The sequence below is a fragment of the Pseudochaenichthys georgianus genome, chromosome 8, assembly GCF_902827115.2.
Source record: "Pseudochaenichthys georgianus chromosome 8, fPseGeo1.2, whole genome shotgun sequence".
Classification (NCBI taxonomy): Eukaryota; Metazoa; Chordata; class Actinopteri; order Perciformes; family Channichthyidae; genus Pseudochaenichthys; species Pseudochaenichthys georgianus.
The window spans coordinates 10,267,600-10,284,830 of NC_047510.2; the positions used below are offsets into that span (position 1 = coordinate 10,267,600).

A 17,231-nucleotide genomic window follows, 5' to 3' on the forward strand; every position below is an offset into this window, starting at 1 on the left:
TTTGATTTTATAATCAAATGAGAATTGTAAGCATGCTGTTGCATTTCTTGAGATTTTTGGGAAATAACATTTCCCTCATTACTTAATTTTTTCCACTGAATTAGTTATCGATAGTATAGTTATATATACTTGTAGCTCATGTCCAATGAAATCTACTATTAAAAGTTAGTTAGTTTAATGTTAAAAAAGGATCAGGTATTTCCTTGATGAAAGCTGGCCACCTGTTTTTTTCTGTAATACAAACAGCGGCTGTTGTGTCTCGTCAAACATGTACAGTAAGTATTAGCATGTTTCTCTTTACTTATACTCAAGTTTAATGTAGTCATGTTTCATGTTTTGTTTAGTTATTTTTGTATTGACAAGTCATGTCAGGGATTTGTCAAGTTATCGTGTCACACGTCTTGTCTTCCACTTGCTGTTTTATTTTGGTACTTACCTCTTGTGTCTCATTTCAGATCCCTTGACTCTCCGCCATTTTGTGTTACCCCGCCTTCGCCAGCCGCCCCTGATGGTTTCCACCCGGGCCCGGCGCCACGAGGGGGCAAAAGGGGGCATTGCCCCCTCAGTTGTATTCTTTGCCCCCTCACTTTGAGCATCATTCATCCATCAAAAAGTACAACAAATGTCACAATTATTAAATAACTTTAAATAATTATCTTCCCCAATACACGTTACTACGTTTAGATCAGATATGTGGGCAGGCAGTCAAGCAACATGTAAAAAAGTCTCCACCCCAAGTGAGCTTGTAGTCTTTATGTGTGCTTAGCTGTAAACAGAGTCGGATGGGTGACAAAAACTACCCCTTTTTTCCGGGCAGAGTCCCCGTTTTCGGTGGCTGGTACCCGGTTGAAACTCCCGGAAATGTTCCCATTTTTTAACGTGCGTTAAAAAAATAGAGCAAGGTGAAATCAAATGTTATATTTCAGTAAAAACAGAGTAACAGTGTTGTGCCTGTTTTGTAGCGTTAGCATATTTCTTCTTCTACTACTACTTCATCTTCTTTTTTCTTTAATGGCGAATCGCTTCCACTTGGAGCATATATCGCCACCTACTGTTGATTTATTAAATGTTTATATTAAATCCTTGTCCTCAGACCAGTGTTTTTGAGGAACTTGAAGATCAGCTTGTTTACTTCATTTCTTGATTTACTTTCGTATATTGACTTGAAATCCATGTCCTTGATGTTATGTTGTTCCAGTGCAGTTTTCAGAATGAGTCTTTGTCTGTTATAATCCGGGCAGCTAAAAAATACATTATGTAATTTTTCTCCCCAATTTTCGGCACCCCGATGGGTTGATGCCCTTAGCATTCGCCTATACTGCCTATGCAAAGGGCCGGCCCAGGTGAAAACAATATGACATCAACAAAAAATAAGACAGACAACTACAGATAGCACCACACATGATGGTTAGCCTAGCCTGGATCAGGTTTTTGCCAAAGCGAGCCCTTTTACTAGAATAATAATATGTTATGTATTATATCAACCATATTGGTACAATGAGCGACATCTAGTGACGGATTTTGGAACATTGATTTGATTTTTCTCATGGCAGTTAGACTCTAGAGACAAACCAGGGGACTTTATTTGTATTCTGTGTCTGTCCATTTGGTGTAGTATTTTATCCAATATTACATTTGGTTTATATATTAGTCACTTTCTTATGAAATGCCAGGTTTTAGGCCTTGATTTGAACATTCAATCCTGAAAATAAAAAATCAACCAGATTAATGTTTCTTTAATCCTGACTAGAGGTAAGTAAATCTGTATAGGAAGACGAGTTAAGGGATAGATGAGAAAAGGTTATGGTATAATTACAGAGCCTGTCAATTTATAAATTGAGGAAATCAATGTTAGTCTGTTAACCAGTGGTGTAGTGGGCGTTGGACGCGGGGGTACGCCGTACCCCCACTTATTTGAAGCATGATTTCTTTTTTTAATAGTCTAATACATCTAAAATCATTGCCAGTGTTATCAGTTGCAAGTGTGTGTTTGTTGTAATAATGACGAAAACATAATAGGCAGATTTCACAGTAATTATAATAAAAACGTAGCTCAAGCATTTATGCAACTTGATTTGAAGCGTGTGTGTGTGTGAGGGGCAGCACCGTGTGTGTTTGTAGGGTAACCAGGTGTCCCGCACTGTGCGGGACTGCACACACAGCATTTTTATTATTTGTCCCGCGTCCCACAAATTGAGACTATGTATCGCATTTGAGTGATAGTCGCGCAGAAAGGCTGGATCGGTTCGCTGACAGCCGGCACCGGCCTTTATTATTATATTGTCTAAACGGCATCATGTAAGTTGCGCTGACAGGCGACACAGAGGTCCCCCCCCCCCCGTTGACAGTTCACGAGCGCGTCCATAGTGTCTCCCGTCCACCCACCACCCCTGCCCCGTCCCCCCAGTAAAAAAATCCCCACTACACCACTGCTGTTAACTAAAGTGCAGCCATCTATCTATCAACTATCTACTATCTATTATTAAAGATCAGAGGAAAAATAACAGAACGAGAGGGGTACATCCGGAATAAAAATAAAGAAGCAAAGAGATTGTAGAGCAGTGAGAAGGAAAAAAGCTCGGTGTGTCAATTCATTACATTGCCAGTATTTTTCGTTGTTGTGAAAAAAAATCGCCCCCTCTGATTTTTTAACAGCCCCCTCAGTCATTTCATCCTGGAGCCGGGCCTGTTTCCACCTGTTCCCAGTTACCTCGTGTTTAAATACTCCAGTCTCCCCTTGTCTAGTGCCAGTTCGTCTTGTCCTGTCCTTGTGTCAGTAGCCAGCGTATAAGCAGTTTTTTCCATGCATCAAGCCTGTTCCATGTTCCTGAGTTCTTAGCAGTGTTGTGCTAGTTACTGAAAACCAGTAACTAGTTACCATTACTAGTTACTTCATTTCAAAGGTAACTCAGTTACTTTACTGATTACTTACACCAAAAAGTAATGCGTTACTGTAAAAAGTAACTTTTTAGTTATTTTAAAAAAAAAAAGGGCTCCCATTATATTAATGCCCTTATAGCCTTCATTTCAGTACTGTTATTGCATTGGAGAATAATACAATCTGTTGATCAACTTGACATGCATTATATGCAATCTGGATTGCATCGATATTAGCTGGCTTTCCATTTTTGTATATTCTTTCTCCAGGTAGTTGGAAAAAGTTTTCCGTCCCATATGCCGTGTGCCGCCCGGACATGGTATCATGCTAACTAGCTCCCTGAAAGCGGTTGACTCCACTGTAGCAATACCCTGCATGTGTTCTACAGTGCAATGGCTTTATCGACTTTTCCCTGGATAGCAGTCCCTTGGTTAAAATCCAGCCGCTGTTGCTTAGGTGGAGTGGCGTCCGCTGAGTCTGGGTCTGAGCCGGGTCTTAGTTACTAGCTTCGTCCCAGCATGTTGTTTTTGCAGATGTTTTAAGATATTTGAATTACTGGTTTGGGCAGTAGATAGGCTCTTTGACCCAATAGTATGAAGCTGCAGCGTCGGAGACAGCAGTTACAGGACCACACTTGTAGAACCGCACACACAGGTCCGACGGAGCACGTGACGGATATCTCATAGGGCTCTGGCCCTGACCAGGGAAGCCAGCCGCCTCTGGCTTCCCTTGGCATGGCCCTGACTAATCACAGGTTGGCAGGGGCATGACGTGAGCCTTGTCTGATTGGTCAATCCCTCCAATTTGTTCACCAAGGCGCTGTTCAAAATGGCAGCCCACTGCTCCTAACACAGGATGGGTCAAATGCAGAGAAACAATTTCCCCACGGGGATTAATAAAGTATATCAATCAATCAATCAATCAATCAAGCGAAGCCAATTTCGGCTGGCCTCCTCTCGCAACAGAGAGTGCAATCTACTGTTTCACCATAACATGTAGAGGGGCGCTGTTTCACTATTTGTAAAATACTCAATGAGGGAGAGGAGAGGGGAGAGACGGGCCGGCAGCAACACACAGCACAGAAAAATTACCGAAACCAAACGAAGTGTTTTTATTTATTTATTATAAATTATAACTACAATCCAAAAAACAGGGGAAGCCTGGCTTCCCTTGGCCTCCTGGAGAAAACGCCACTGGTGAGCGTCCTGAGTCTTTTGAAATTAAAGTATTTTGTTATACTTTACCTCTGTCTCCTGGGGGGTATACTGCGAAGCAGGATTTTCGCTTAGCCGGCTAAATTCAGGGAAAACTCCGGCTTTCCGGTCCTACGAAGCTGGTTCTCTTTTTAGCAAGCTAGATCTCCATGGTAATATATGCTAAGCAGCTAACCTGGTCGGGACCAGGTTAGGTTGCAGGCTAAGAGCTCAACTCAGTGAAAGCACCGCCTGCTGACCAATCAGAGCTCAGTGTGCGGAGTTTAAAGCGATCAAGTCATATTACAGGAGAAAGGAAATACAGAAAAACTGCCGTCGCAGGAAAGACGGCCGGCAAAAATCACCGACTGTGTGAACGTGAACATTAATAGAATATCACCTCCCATCTTCAGAGCAATCTGACTATTATAACATTAGCGTTAAGAAAGCTTACTTAAATATCGGCCACAACATACCGGATCAGAGTACATTAAGTACAGTCCGCGGCATATCACTTCATAATGTATCATATCTCTCCTTATCTGAGTCAGCTGAGCCGTATCTGGCCGTGCAACACTCACAGTGTCACATACTGTATGCAGAAGTATTATTTTAAGCAACACATAAGTTGACGAAACACTCGAGACAAATGTAATTGAAGTCAGATCGTGTCTTAGACGGGGCAGTGATATCATAAACCTGTTAATGTACGCATTCAAACACTTTTTCTTTTACCAGCTGTATTCACCTTGCAGGTGCAGCTATGTGGCTTTTATCCTGGATAAAGTGTTTAAGTCATGGATGTTTAAAGTTTAACTTCTTCATTTTTGACTAGTATTAAAGTTCACTTTTCATTCAGGAAGTATGACGCTGCGCTGTCAGTGCGCTTCTCCATGTTTGTGATTGGTCGATTGCTCCAAATACCACCCCTTTCATGTGAACGCGCACCTAACTAGATAGGACACGGCTGGTTTGAGCGATCCACTTGATAACCAGCGTCGTAGTACAGTTTAGCGAGAGCGCGTATGTTTTGGATTAGGCCAACCGGCTAACTCAAACATATCCAGGTTAGGTTGAACCAGGTTCGCAGTATAGGCCCCTGGAGTCGTGCATTTGAGTCCAACTGCCTTGTGTCTGAAATTCGTAACAGCGGCGGATTAACCCACATTTGGTGCTCTAGTGTGTATTTGGGGCAGCATGATGCTGTATGTGCGATTTAGTAAAAAGTCATAGACACCAATATCACTCAGCCCAAGTTTAAAGATACTGATATTTCCCTTTAAGGTTCTTATCATGTTTATTACTATTGTGCTTTGGAAATGCATATCAGTATTCCTATAACCATTTACAGTAACCACCAACCAGGCTGAGTCCCATCTCCAGCACTGGGAGCCATGCTGATAAATCAGTGTTTATTGAGCTTACTCATGAACTAAAGCATTTACATCCCACTGTTTGATTTTATGACGTATAGTGTTTTGCCGCTTATTGTTAATAAATAATGTGACCTGCTGAGCGTATATTAAACATTACACAAGTCCATGCTTCTGATATAAGGTATAGTAATGTTAAGCCCTATACAACCCTTACTAACCTCATGAGTTTGCTAATGGTAGCTATTGTTTGCTTACTGCTAATGTTCTGTACAACAACAACAACAACAACAACAACAACAACAGCCTTACCATTTCAGCCAATGTTTGAAAAATCATTATGTTAGCACACATTTGTTGCTGCTAAATGTAAAGTTAGCTAACATATAGTTAATTATATTGAAATATTAAGATATTATTGTTTACTTTGGTCTTATCAATGAAGGTCGTGTGGCTTTTTCAAAGAAAATGTAAGCTAACGTATCCTAATGATTGTCACTCACATTTTCAAAGATTGAGGCATTTATAATTAATATAAAATACATTTAATAGAATTAATAGAATACTTAATTGATTGGATGATAATGAGGATAGTTTTTGTTGCAGTATCAATGCAGGTTTTATGGTAATGTTTGACAAGAAATACATAAAAAGCAAAACAATTTTGAGTTAGAAGCTGTATCTGTAATGTGTTTGATGTTTTGGGGGAAATATATATGTATATATATATTCCGGTCTGGTTGGAAAAAAGACAGGACACAGGATGTGTAATACATAGATAAATATATGTAAATAAATACATTCAACAGATTTTCAGTCGTCAGCAGCATGTTTACATCTGTGTACAGAGGGTTTATGACCTGCTACAACCAAGCAGTTTACAGACAGGCAGGGAATTAGACATCAACTTCACTTCTGCAATCCTCAACCAATTCAATCCCTGCTGTTTACAATCTGCCATGCCTTACATAACACACAGATTCCCAGGCAGAGCATCACACTGTGGGGTGAGCGCAGCAGGAGAAGAAAGAGTTTTTTCATCCAGCATAAAGTCTCATGTCTCACTGAAAATTGAAATAGCTGACTCTCAACATCACAAAGATCCCAGACATTCATCTGTGCTTGTGAATTGGGATTATTTATCAGGTCTAATATATATGACTTTCTTTTGTAAATGCATCAAAATCAAACAAATATATATCTAAATTCAAGTGGTACACAAATATACAAGAAAACAACTTGAATATTCTCTGAGATTATAAAGTCATTTGCGAGAAATGTATGACTTTGATTCAATCTTGCAAAATTAATCCGATTACCTGACAAAAACGATATGTTTGATCTGATGTTTTTTCGGGGGGGTTATTTGTAACTTAAATCTAGAAAGAGAAATCCGATTTTCTTACTAAACTTTTCTCATAAAAAGGTGAAGGTTTTTATCTTACATGAAATGTCATGGATTATTACCCATTTCTTGTAAATGTATGAATTTGATCCGACTTTTTTGGTTTTTAGATTAAAATCACATTTATTGGGGATTTTGGATGAATAATATATAAAATACAAGTTTAGTTGTGTTTTAACATATTTGTCCATGTATACTGTACTGTAGATGTTGTGCACATAGCTATCTTCTGAATCGTAACATTTCCTGTAGTGAAACGAATGTTCTACAGATATACAATTATATTCAACAATGACAATGATATCATTATTATTTTATTTCGAAAATAAATTATGTGTTTAGTTTGTCTACTTTTGCTATTTTCCCATCTCAAAATACAATCATCTGTGTATATATATGTCTGTCAATGTACACTTTATATCATTTTATATATATTTGTATAACTCTTACAATAAATAACGATATGTGTCCAAATCACGGTTTTGGCTGTGTAGGGACTAAAAGGATACAAATCCAAGATAATCTTTTGAATACTCACTTCATATTTGAACAGAAGTGTTTGTTTAGCTGTGATGTATCGATTTTGGCTGCTAACACAGCCACTTAATGTCTGCTTTTTCTTTTAGAGAACTTTAGCTCTGGGTTACTATTTTGAGTTATGTTCTCGATACAGTGCACATCCCCTTGAGACTTACACCTTTATGCAGTACATTTTCAGAGAGGTCGGAGGTCAAGGCTTCCCTGCAGCAGCTTCCCCAAGGACACTGTGCCGTAGGAGCACATTAGCTTCCTGAGAGGGTTGACCTCCGGGTGATGGAGCTTAGCGCAAGTTCAATAAGGAAGACCTAACACGAGTCACGTACACGTCACTCGATGGCTCCCTTCCCCCCTCATTAAATATGAGGGCATCACCCCTCAGCAGCCAATAGCTGCACATGCTAAATTCCTTAAATGCCTGCTCTTCCTCCCTGTCAGTTGTCATTTGCAGATGACCGCAACCCGCCTCCACCCCTCTCGCCTCCTCCAGGACAAAGCTAAACCTTCCTTCTTCAGACCGGTCTCACCTACTCAGCACCACCACCAGTGTCTAGACCCCGGGGATTTCATCGGAGCGGTGCTTTCCCTCCTAAATAATTATCCTGCAAACCGGGGCCTAATCGCCAAGCACCATTACATCCTCCTGTTGTATTATCATGGCAATCATTTCATTCATATGACGTGTAAACAATAAATATGTAATTCTTACATCACGTCTCTCCGGTTTGAAATGGAGCTGTCAATCATGTGTTTGGCCCCAGTACAACCCAAAGCCCTGCCAAAAAATAGAACTGTCCCTGTCCATGAAATATGGGAAAGAATTCAGTTTGTGCATGACTGAAAGCCTTTATAATTAGCTTTATGCTCTAATATTTTTTTTATGGATGCATTGTGTCAATATTTGCCCAAAGTCCCTAAATAACTGAAAACTACTCATGTTAAAGGAGGGATTGTGAGGTGGCGGGAACTTTTTCTGGAGGGAACTTTGGGATATTTGCCTTAACAGACCATTTACATGCTCAAAAACTTTTATAACACACTACAGGAAAGGTTAAACCCCAAATAGCATATCGAGGCCCCTTTAAATACTTCTGAAGATATAAAGACAGTATAAACAAATACAATTAGACTCATACAAGAACCTTTTTCAAGGATTATTTTCCCAAACATCTCAGTCTTAGTGTTCAAAGTCTCATTCATTAAGCTCTCCCAACTACAGAACCCTGTCATAAATTGCCTGTTTCAGCCTGATAAATCCCACCTGTTCATGAGCAGGTGCACACTCGTACCGTTTGATCATTAACATGCTCGATGCCCTCAAATTGCTCCATTTGCGGTGAAAGTCTAATTAACAAAAAAGTCACGAAAAAGAACTTCACACGGCAGAGTTTCCAGTCCTGCCATCATAAAAGCAGCTGACAAAAGAAAAACTAATTTAGCAGAAGCAGTAGAGGTGTTAGGGGGGGAAATGCCAAATATGGAAGAGAGAGGGATTTATGGTTTGAAGTCTGGTCTAAAATCAAGTTTCACAATTCAGTTTGTAATGATACTTTACGGCAGTCTGCATATAGAGGATGTCAGATCGAGTAAATGGATTACAAAGACCAAAGTCAATGTTAGGTTCTTACATTTGTATTGTATTGTCTAAACCTAACTCACCTAACATAGTTGTAGGCAAATATTCACACCTGCACTCATAAAGTGCATTATTAGAGGACAGCAAAATGACTGAGGAATAAAGAAGTTTAAACATTTGGTCTTAATACTCCGTTTCCACAAACAGCAATAACACTTAATCAACATTAGTATTCACAGTTTGCGACATAAATAGAGCATGGCCTGGACAAGACCTGTTTTAAAGTGCTATGTGTAGTATTTTGTGTTTTAACAGATCGTGCTACTTCAGTCCCTCTTTGTTCCGGAAAGCCAAAGGGAGAATGAGAGACAATATCCAGAGTTTAAAACTTCAGTCGAATACCCATCATCTCACAAAGTTACAATATTCAATCCGTCAGCATTCAAAAACTACAGCTCCCATTAGTTCTACCTGCATGCATTACACCTCATCACAATTTTAGTTTTCTCTCTTATCCAAGATATTCACCAAGACTCTCTTCTAATGTCATCTTTCTACCTTCAAATGTAGCTTTAGAACAAATATAATATAGAACTAGCTTAGAGGGGCTAATGTTAGATATTCCTGTGTAACTTCACATTATAACGTTTATACTGTAACTAGCATCCATTTTATTCCTGCTTTTCGCCAAAGGAGTTACAAATGCCCTCTTTCGTTCATCAAAATCGTTTATATCATAGTTAGAATAAATGTCTGTTCCCTTGTTTCTTGTTGTAAATATTTGTCCTTGTTAATATTTCAAATTGAAGCTGCTATAATGCAAGAAAAATTTACACATTATCTGCCAATAAAGTATTATCATATCCTATAAAATACTACACATACTGTAGCACCTTGAAATATACTGGAACACCTGTTTTACGTCCTCGAAGAATCTTAATTCACAGATTTCAAAGTCAAAAATCTCTCAAAAAGTTTCTCACACTTAATGGTGATTTGCATTTCATATAATAAGTACATATTTGTCTAATATTCTTTAAAACAATTATTTTGTTACAACTTATATGAAAGGGAATAAGGGCTGCTGTGCTTTTGTTCTACACATAACTCCTTGAGAAGTATCCTAATTCCCAAACCTCTGTTTTTCACACTTTATATTAATTATCATTTAATATATAAAGAACACACCTCTCTAAAATTAGTTACTACAACTACTCTGTCCCTTCTTGTCAAGTTAATCGTATTCATGAAATAAGGTATGCTGTGCTTTTGAGTTCGGTGGCAGAACACCCGGACAGTTCGAACCAAAAGAAGCTTTTCCCCCCCGATACTCAGCACTGCTCCTCCCCCAGCGAGTCTGTGTTCTCCCCCAGGTCTATGGAGGCTGACGTGGCTCTCTGGCCCCGTCCTGGACCAGAACCCAGCCCTGGTCCCGGCCCTGGACACTGCCCCCCGACTATGAGCCCGCCTCTAGCTCCGCTGTGGCCAGGGTAGACCTCCACCGTGCTGGAGATGGACTGCATGGAACGGTCCCGAAAGTAGTGGAAGGCCTCCTGGTCCAGGAAGTTCTGCTCCTCGCGCAGGCCCTGCTCGAACAGCTTGCGTTTGTGCCTGAACTCGATCACCGTCTTGGTGTAGGAGTTGAGCGTGGTGACGGAGGCGGCCATGCAGCAGGTGAAGGAACCCCAGGCCATGCTGGAGGGACAGAGACATGTCTGCTTTCAGAAGACTACTAACTTATGATCATCAAACAATGACAAGCCGGGTCATGGTTTTAAAGATGTAAATGTAAGATGTAAACATTATTTTTTTCTGAAATCACCATCCACTTAATAGACAAGAGCGTTTCACATAACATTTAATTTAGACTTTTTTTATCCAAAGCAACTTAGAATAAGTGCAATAAACCATGAAGATATACGTGAAGATCTGAAACGATAAGGACGGGGAAAAATGGCAACTCATTGCATATGTCGAAATAGTGGAAAATAATTAAACATAAAATAATTAAACATAAAAACATAGGGAATAAAACATAGAGAAATAGAGCAATGTCAATCACAGAGAAATAGTGCAGTATAATAGTGTAAAGTCAGTAACATGCTTTGGTAAAGAGATGCCTTTTAACGTATTGGCTTCCCTAATATTGTTAGGTAACGTGTTCCACATTTTTGGGGCGTAGTTTACAAAGGCTGCATCACAGTAAAACTATTTCACCACAAATATTCTCAAATATTGTGTTTACCAAAGTAAGAATTAACTTTGCACAATATCCTACTATTGTCTTCAAATACCTTACATTACATATTATATAGCTGAAACTTTTATCCAAGAGACTTACATACGTACTTTAATAATTTAGTAATGCCTATTTTGGGGTAAGGTATCTTGCCCAAGGAAACTGTGAAATGTTAACTGCAGGGGTTGGGATCAAACTGTAGATTCCTTGATTGGTAGATCATCAAGACCCTGCACCCCAGTCGCCCCTAAGTACCACAGCTGGCCCTTATGTCAAGGAGATCAGGCTGTAATCAAACACCATTGTTCATTCTTCTAACACCAGAGGCTTGATCCAAATTAGACAAGTGGCGGTTATACAGGGTGGCAGCTGTCACCTCAGAAAAATGCCTTGCCACCCCAGTTGGCAGCTTTGAAAGAAAAGTTGTGGCTCATCGGACATTTATGAGAGAAAATCTCTAATGTCCGAGTGCAAGTGAATGCAGCACAAGATGCGAGCCTTGTAACCCCTCCCCCGGCCCTGGCGCGAACGTGGAAATATGATTGGCGGCGATTTCATTTCGGGACGGCGCAAAACAAGAAGCATTCGGACCCAAGCACTGAAGGAATGAGGTATTTGCGGTCTACAATGACAGAGAAGAGACCGTCAAGTTTGGCTGTACTCAGCATTGAATCAAAACGTACTAAAGCTTTAGATCTTAATAAGTTTGTGAGGCGATTTGCTGAACAAGATGGTAATCGCCGCATTCAGCTGTTATAGGCATGCCAACTTGATGCTCTGCTCACGGATGACTCGATGAGCATAACAAAACTGTTAAGATGATGACCTTACGTGTGTATAACATTTTTCTTCTTTGTGGGGTCTGCCCCCAAAAAACAGTTTCAAGTCCTGAGAAAGTCAAATAAGACGGTGTGTAAAACTTCACTGCCCAGCCAAAAAAAGTAACCACTTTGATTTAGCTAGGCCAGTAGTTAAGGACTTTCCACTGGATAATAACTGCAGCGATGTAATGTATATGTTTTAGCTGAACACACGTTTTTTAACCCTAACTGATGCAGTTAGTCACTTCTTTAATGTTTGTTCTTTCTGATGTAAAGTCAAGGTTGTAACTGTTTGCAGTAAAGTCGTGGGGCGCTGAACTGTTCCTTTGGATATTTTGATATATGATAGTAATTACGTGTCTTTCAAATTTGAAGGAGGGTGAGCAAGCATCTTGAGGAACATTCATCATTAACTCCTCCAACAAATATTGTTTATTTAATAATAACACTGAATATGTGAATCCTAACAGTGATTGACAGCTGATAGGAAGTATATGATTGTTAATAGTATCATATTAATTCAGACAAACATCAATGAGACAGTTAATTAATGTACTTATTGCAGCAGTCTGCATAGATGTGGTACCCCTGCTGGTCTAAGAGTGAAACAAACTCATTCAGTTATTGTTCAGTTAAAATTCATTAAATTATGTCTGCCACCTTGTATATTTATATGTAAGGCTTTACTGATGAGCCACAATAATGTCACCTAATGTTATTGAGTTAAAATATAAATATTGTGGCTTTCCAAGTTAACATTGATATGACTGCGATTAAATCAGCATATATTTCTGCCAGGGAATGCCACCCCTCAAAATCTCCTGCCACCCTCTTGCCACCCCATGAATATTTTTCTAGATCCGCCCCTGAATTAGAGGTATATACTTATTATGTGTGTGTGTGTGTGTGTGTGTGTGTGTGTGTGTGTGTGTGTGTGTGTGTGTGTGTGTGTGTGTGTCTGATCTCAACAGTTGGATGTCTTCCTAGAAGCATAGATATTAATTACTTTGATTCCCAGGTCTCTAGGACCTTGGGAAAGGCATGTCACAATTTGCCATGTTTTGTTCACAAGTCCTGATATATCCTATAAACACGTATCGTGTGCGTGTGTGTACTGACCAGAAGGACCAGCCGTAGTCCCAGCTGTGAGGCCTCCAGTCCTCTGGACCCAGACTGACTGTGATCTGAAACACCTGAGTGTACATCATGTGGGCCACCATACCCAAGAGACCTGCAACACAAACGCACACAGAAGTGTAAATATCCAAACATTAACCTGAGACATTGAGGCTTGACTTGTCTGAGCAGTTGCTACGTAAAAGCAGTCAACCTGTTATCACAATGGTTCAAGAAATATGTCTATATATAAAACAGTGGTTCATTCTGTTCAATTAAAGTAAGCTATATGATGTAATGCATTGAAGTTTGGTTCATTACCCATGTTCTCTTCAGGATAACAAGAAATAACTCTTTCACTGTCCTAAATATGACATATTTATGTTGGCCTCTTTTATGTGATGCAGGCTTATTAGTTTTTTACATACAAATAGATAGGCCAAAAAGTAATGAAAACCTACAAATATTTGAGGGTTGGATAACATTTTTAAAATAGCCGGATTCTGATTCTGGTTTGGGACATAGGCCTTTAGTAAGTAATGGTGTGTTTAAACTAAGCTAACAGCAAGTATAATTTGCAACAGATCAGAATTTCTAAGTTCTAGCTGTATCAGCATTCCAACTATCCCTTATGCTACACACAAAATTCTTTATTATTCTGCCGGGTTATTTTGCGCCTCTTCTTCTCCCACATTCCACATTGCAGAAACTCCATTTCAAACCGTTCAGCTCGGTCGGGAATCGATTACTTTTCTTATTCATAACTTTCATAATTCCAGAGATAAATCCGATAATTCATGACATTTTTAACATGGAAGTCAGAAACTCTTCAGACTTGAACAATCTTCATGCAACTTCAACTGCTAACTGCTCCTTCATACTTTCACTCAGAAACCTCATTCCAACTTCAAAATGTTACACATCTTTCTGACATCATTCGTGTAACACAACTTTTAAATCTGATTCGTACTTTTAGAGATATTAAACATTGTTCAGACCTTGGTAAAGAGGCCTTCTTCAGATTTTAGAGTGGAGGACAGATTTAATTTTGCCTTCATATTTTCTTTTAAACCTGCCATAATTCCCAAACCCTACATTCCTGAGACATAATTTTTCATGAGAAACGTAGGAAAACATTTCGTAGCTTGAAAAAAAAAAAAATGAAGCAACATTTTTTAACAAAATGCATCTTGAGGGCATGAAGTGACAAAAACATTCAACATGTCTCCATTAAGGCCCATTGTAAGTTCAGCCTCATCTTTCCCCACCACAGCAGCCACACACCTTTAGTTAATCTGCCAAAAAGGCCACATTATTAACCTGAAAGTACACAACAAGTACACTTCAGATGCTGTAACTCCAATGGACACGGTCCGATCGTCCCCCAAACTTCGCTTGTATATCACCGGTCCATGCCTCAACAGCAATACGAGATCTCACCATAGGCTGTTGCCATGGAAACGCATCCCTCGCCAAAAAACACGATGTTGTCGTAACTGATATGAAAATGGTCAAAACACCACTAGACTTCAGATGACAGTTAATGGTCCAGCCCTCAACATGTCTATGTGCCTTTAGTGAGTTTTCCTCAAAAGCTGTTGCCATGGCTGTTGCCATTCACAGTAAAACACGATATTATATAAATGGTCAAAAAGTGCTCAGACTTCACATGTGTGCTAACAGTCCAGCCATGAAGACAGCTACGTGACAGTTTTGAAATTTCTTCAAATGTTGTTGCCATGGCAACACAATGCTCGCTATGAAACACGGTTTTCTCTTAACTTCAGTGCTCCAAACGGCCCAAGACTTCACAGGTTTGGTAACGATGCAGCCATCAAAACATTTAAGCGTATTATGGGGAGTCATCAAATACTGTTGGCATGGTGACAGATTATTCGCCATCAAGTTAGTTCAAAAGTTTGCAGTTCAAATATTCTGCTGCTTTTCCAAGCCTTTTTACTTTCTTTTCTTCTCTCATCACACATTCAAGCCCCCAGTGTTCATGTATCATTTCAATCTAAATTCTTCACTTTCTTCTTACACATTACATTTCAGCGTAGCAATTCAGCGTCAGCTTTTCAGCATAAAGCATTCCCACTAGCAATTTCTTCAGAAATTGCATTCTCTAGTTGGTAAATGCTTCGCAGAGGATGAACCCTACAGATTTCGTAATAACCCTATCCTCTCTCCTCTTGCACCAACATCAGGGTTTACATTATTAACCCCTCCCTTTCAACGCTTTAAACGAATGCTGCTGTGTACACCCTCAGTGTGTTTCCTATTTTTTACAAAAAGATAATCTGCCTGGATAATTACAATTAACCGAACAACAGTAAATCACTTTCGCTATTCGCAGCTCAACATATTATCAGTAATAAATCAGAACACATATAACGTATGATAATTAGTCATTATACAGCACCAATTGATTAAACATGAGACACCCAATCAATTAGAGATAGGGTAACAATCGCTCATAATCATACAGTAAATCAAGAAAGCCATAAATGTAAATGAGGAAATGAGAGAAATTAATGAAAAGGTTATACATCACAATCTTTATGTGTGTGTGTGTGTGTGTGTGTGTGTACAAATAATTTCTTCTCGACCTTGACTCGTTTTTGTGTGTGTGTCACATGCCAGTGTTATACAGTATTCATTATAGCTTTGATGCTACCCGTCAAAAATGTTTATGTCCAAAATTATATATATAAAGCAGGTTGACGTCATCATGCTTGACCAACACCACTAGGCTTCACCCTTTACCATTGTGACAACCACTTTAGCATAATTTTTAAACATGCTTATTGTCCACTTGGTAACTCAAAAAAAAGTACTATATCATTATGCTATATGGTTTCCCTTTCCTGTAGTGTTATATTGGTTTTTGTGCAGGCTAAAATCCCAAAGTTGAGAGAGTTGCTCTCCCGCACACTTTCATGGGTGAAAAGAGGTGCTGCAGCACAGGCAGAATGAGAAAAATAAAGAGCTTTTTGAACATGTCACAGTAGAGGCACAAAATAAAAATATGAACCTAAATTAACACAACCTTTACATTGAGGTCAAGATAATTATTTTGCTTGTTGTGAAAAAAAATCACTTTACACACTTAATTAATGATGTAGTGTTTATCATCTTTTAGGTATAGTGCCTGTAAATGTGCTTTAATGTGAGGAAAGGATAGCCGTTTGCAACATGGTTGAAATGGAGCCAACTTCTTGTATAAGAGGTTTAACATGAGTTGGGGGAAGAAATCCTACAATCCTACACAGCGACAGCTTCCAGGGGATAACCTCTGACCATGGGCGACCTCTGACAAATCTCCAACTACTTATCCTCATGTCTGAATGTGTTAAAATAATACGATGTGCACTACTTCCCCGGAGGAACGGCCATAAAAGGTTAAGAGGTTTCGCATGTCTTTTCAGGCGTCCCATCTTACCCGACAGCACGGTGAAGACAGCGGCGAAGGCGTTGAGTTTAAGTCCGTCGATGACGTTGTTTGAGTGGAAAAGCTCGAGGCACATCAGACTGAAGCCAACCACCAGCAGCAGGATATAGAGCACCTCGGACACCACCGACAACCACAGCACACCTGCAATACACACATTGCATATTGCAAAAATAATTACACAAAAAGCAAAACAAATAGCTTCAGGCTAAAAATACAGGGTGAATACTGATAACACAATGGCAGAGGACTATTTGGCAATATTTCGGATTAAAACCCAATGTAGGTAGGTAGTAGCAACCTGAAAGCGATGTGGTAATCTGTAAATGTTTTGGTTAAGATCAGTACGTGCTCTTCAGATATCAAGAGTCAGCCTATTGAGTAGCTAACCCTACTGAGTTCTCACTTTAAAACAGGTCAGAAACATAAAGAAATGATCCATAAAAGTACGTTTTCAAACACTTTTTTTTGTTGAAAAAACTTGAGAAAACTTTGAGAAAACTCTACTTGGATTGCGGGAATTTGTGGCATCAAACACAAACATCACAACAAAACACACAAACATTGAAATATGAATACAGAACTCAAGTGAACATATGAGATAAAAACAGACTTCACACATTTAAAGGCATAGATCCCAAA

At 39.3% G+C, this 17,231-nt stretch overlaps 1 protein-coding gene across 1 annotated transcript in view; it reads right to left on the bottom strand.

Annotated features, from left to right (window-relative positions):
- Window positions 1-10,097: 10,097 nt before the first annotated feature.
- gsg1l (gsg1-like) overlaps window positions 10,098-17,231 on the bottom strand; it is a 37,734-nt gene continuing 30,600 nt past the window's right edge. Inside the window, exons 3-5 of the mRNA XM_034089845.2 lie at window positions 16,581-16,733; window positions 13,142-13,253; window positions 10,098-10,657 (exon numbers count right to left, since the gene is read on the bottom strand). Of these exons, the coding sequence (XP_033945736.2) occupies window positions 10,294-10,657; window positions 13,142-13,253; window positions 16,581-16,733 (629 nt within the window). The 3' untranslated portion in view covers window positions 10,098-10,293. The remainder of the gene's footprint in view (window positions 10,658-13,141; window positions 13,254-16,580; window positions 16,734-17,231) is intronic.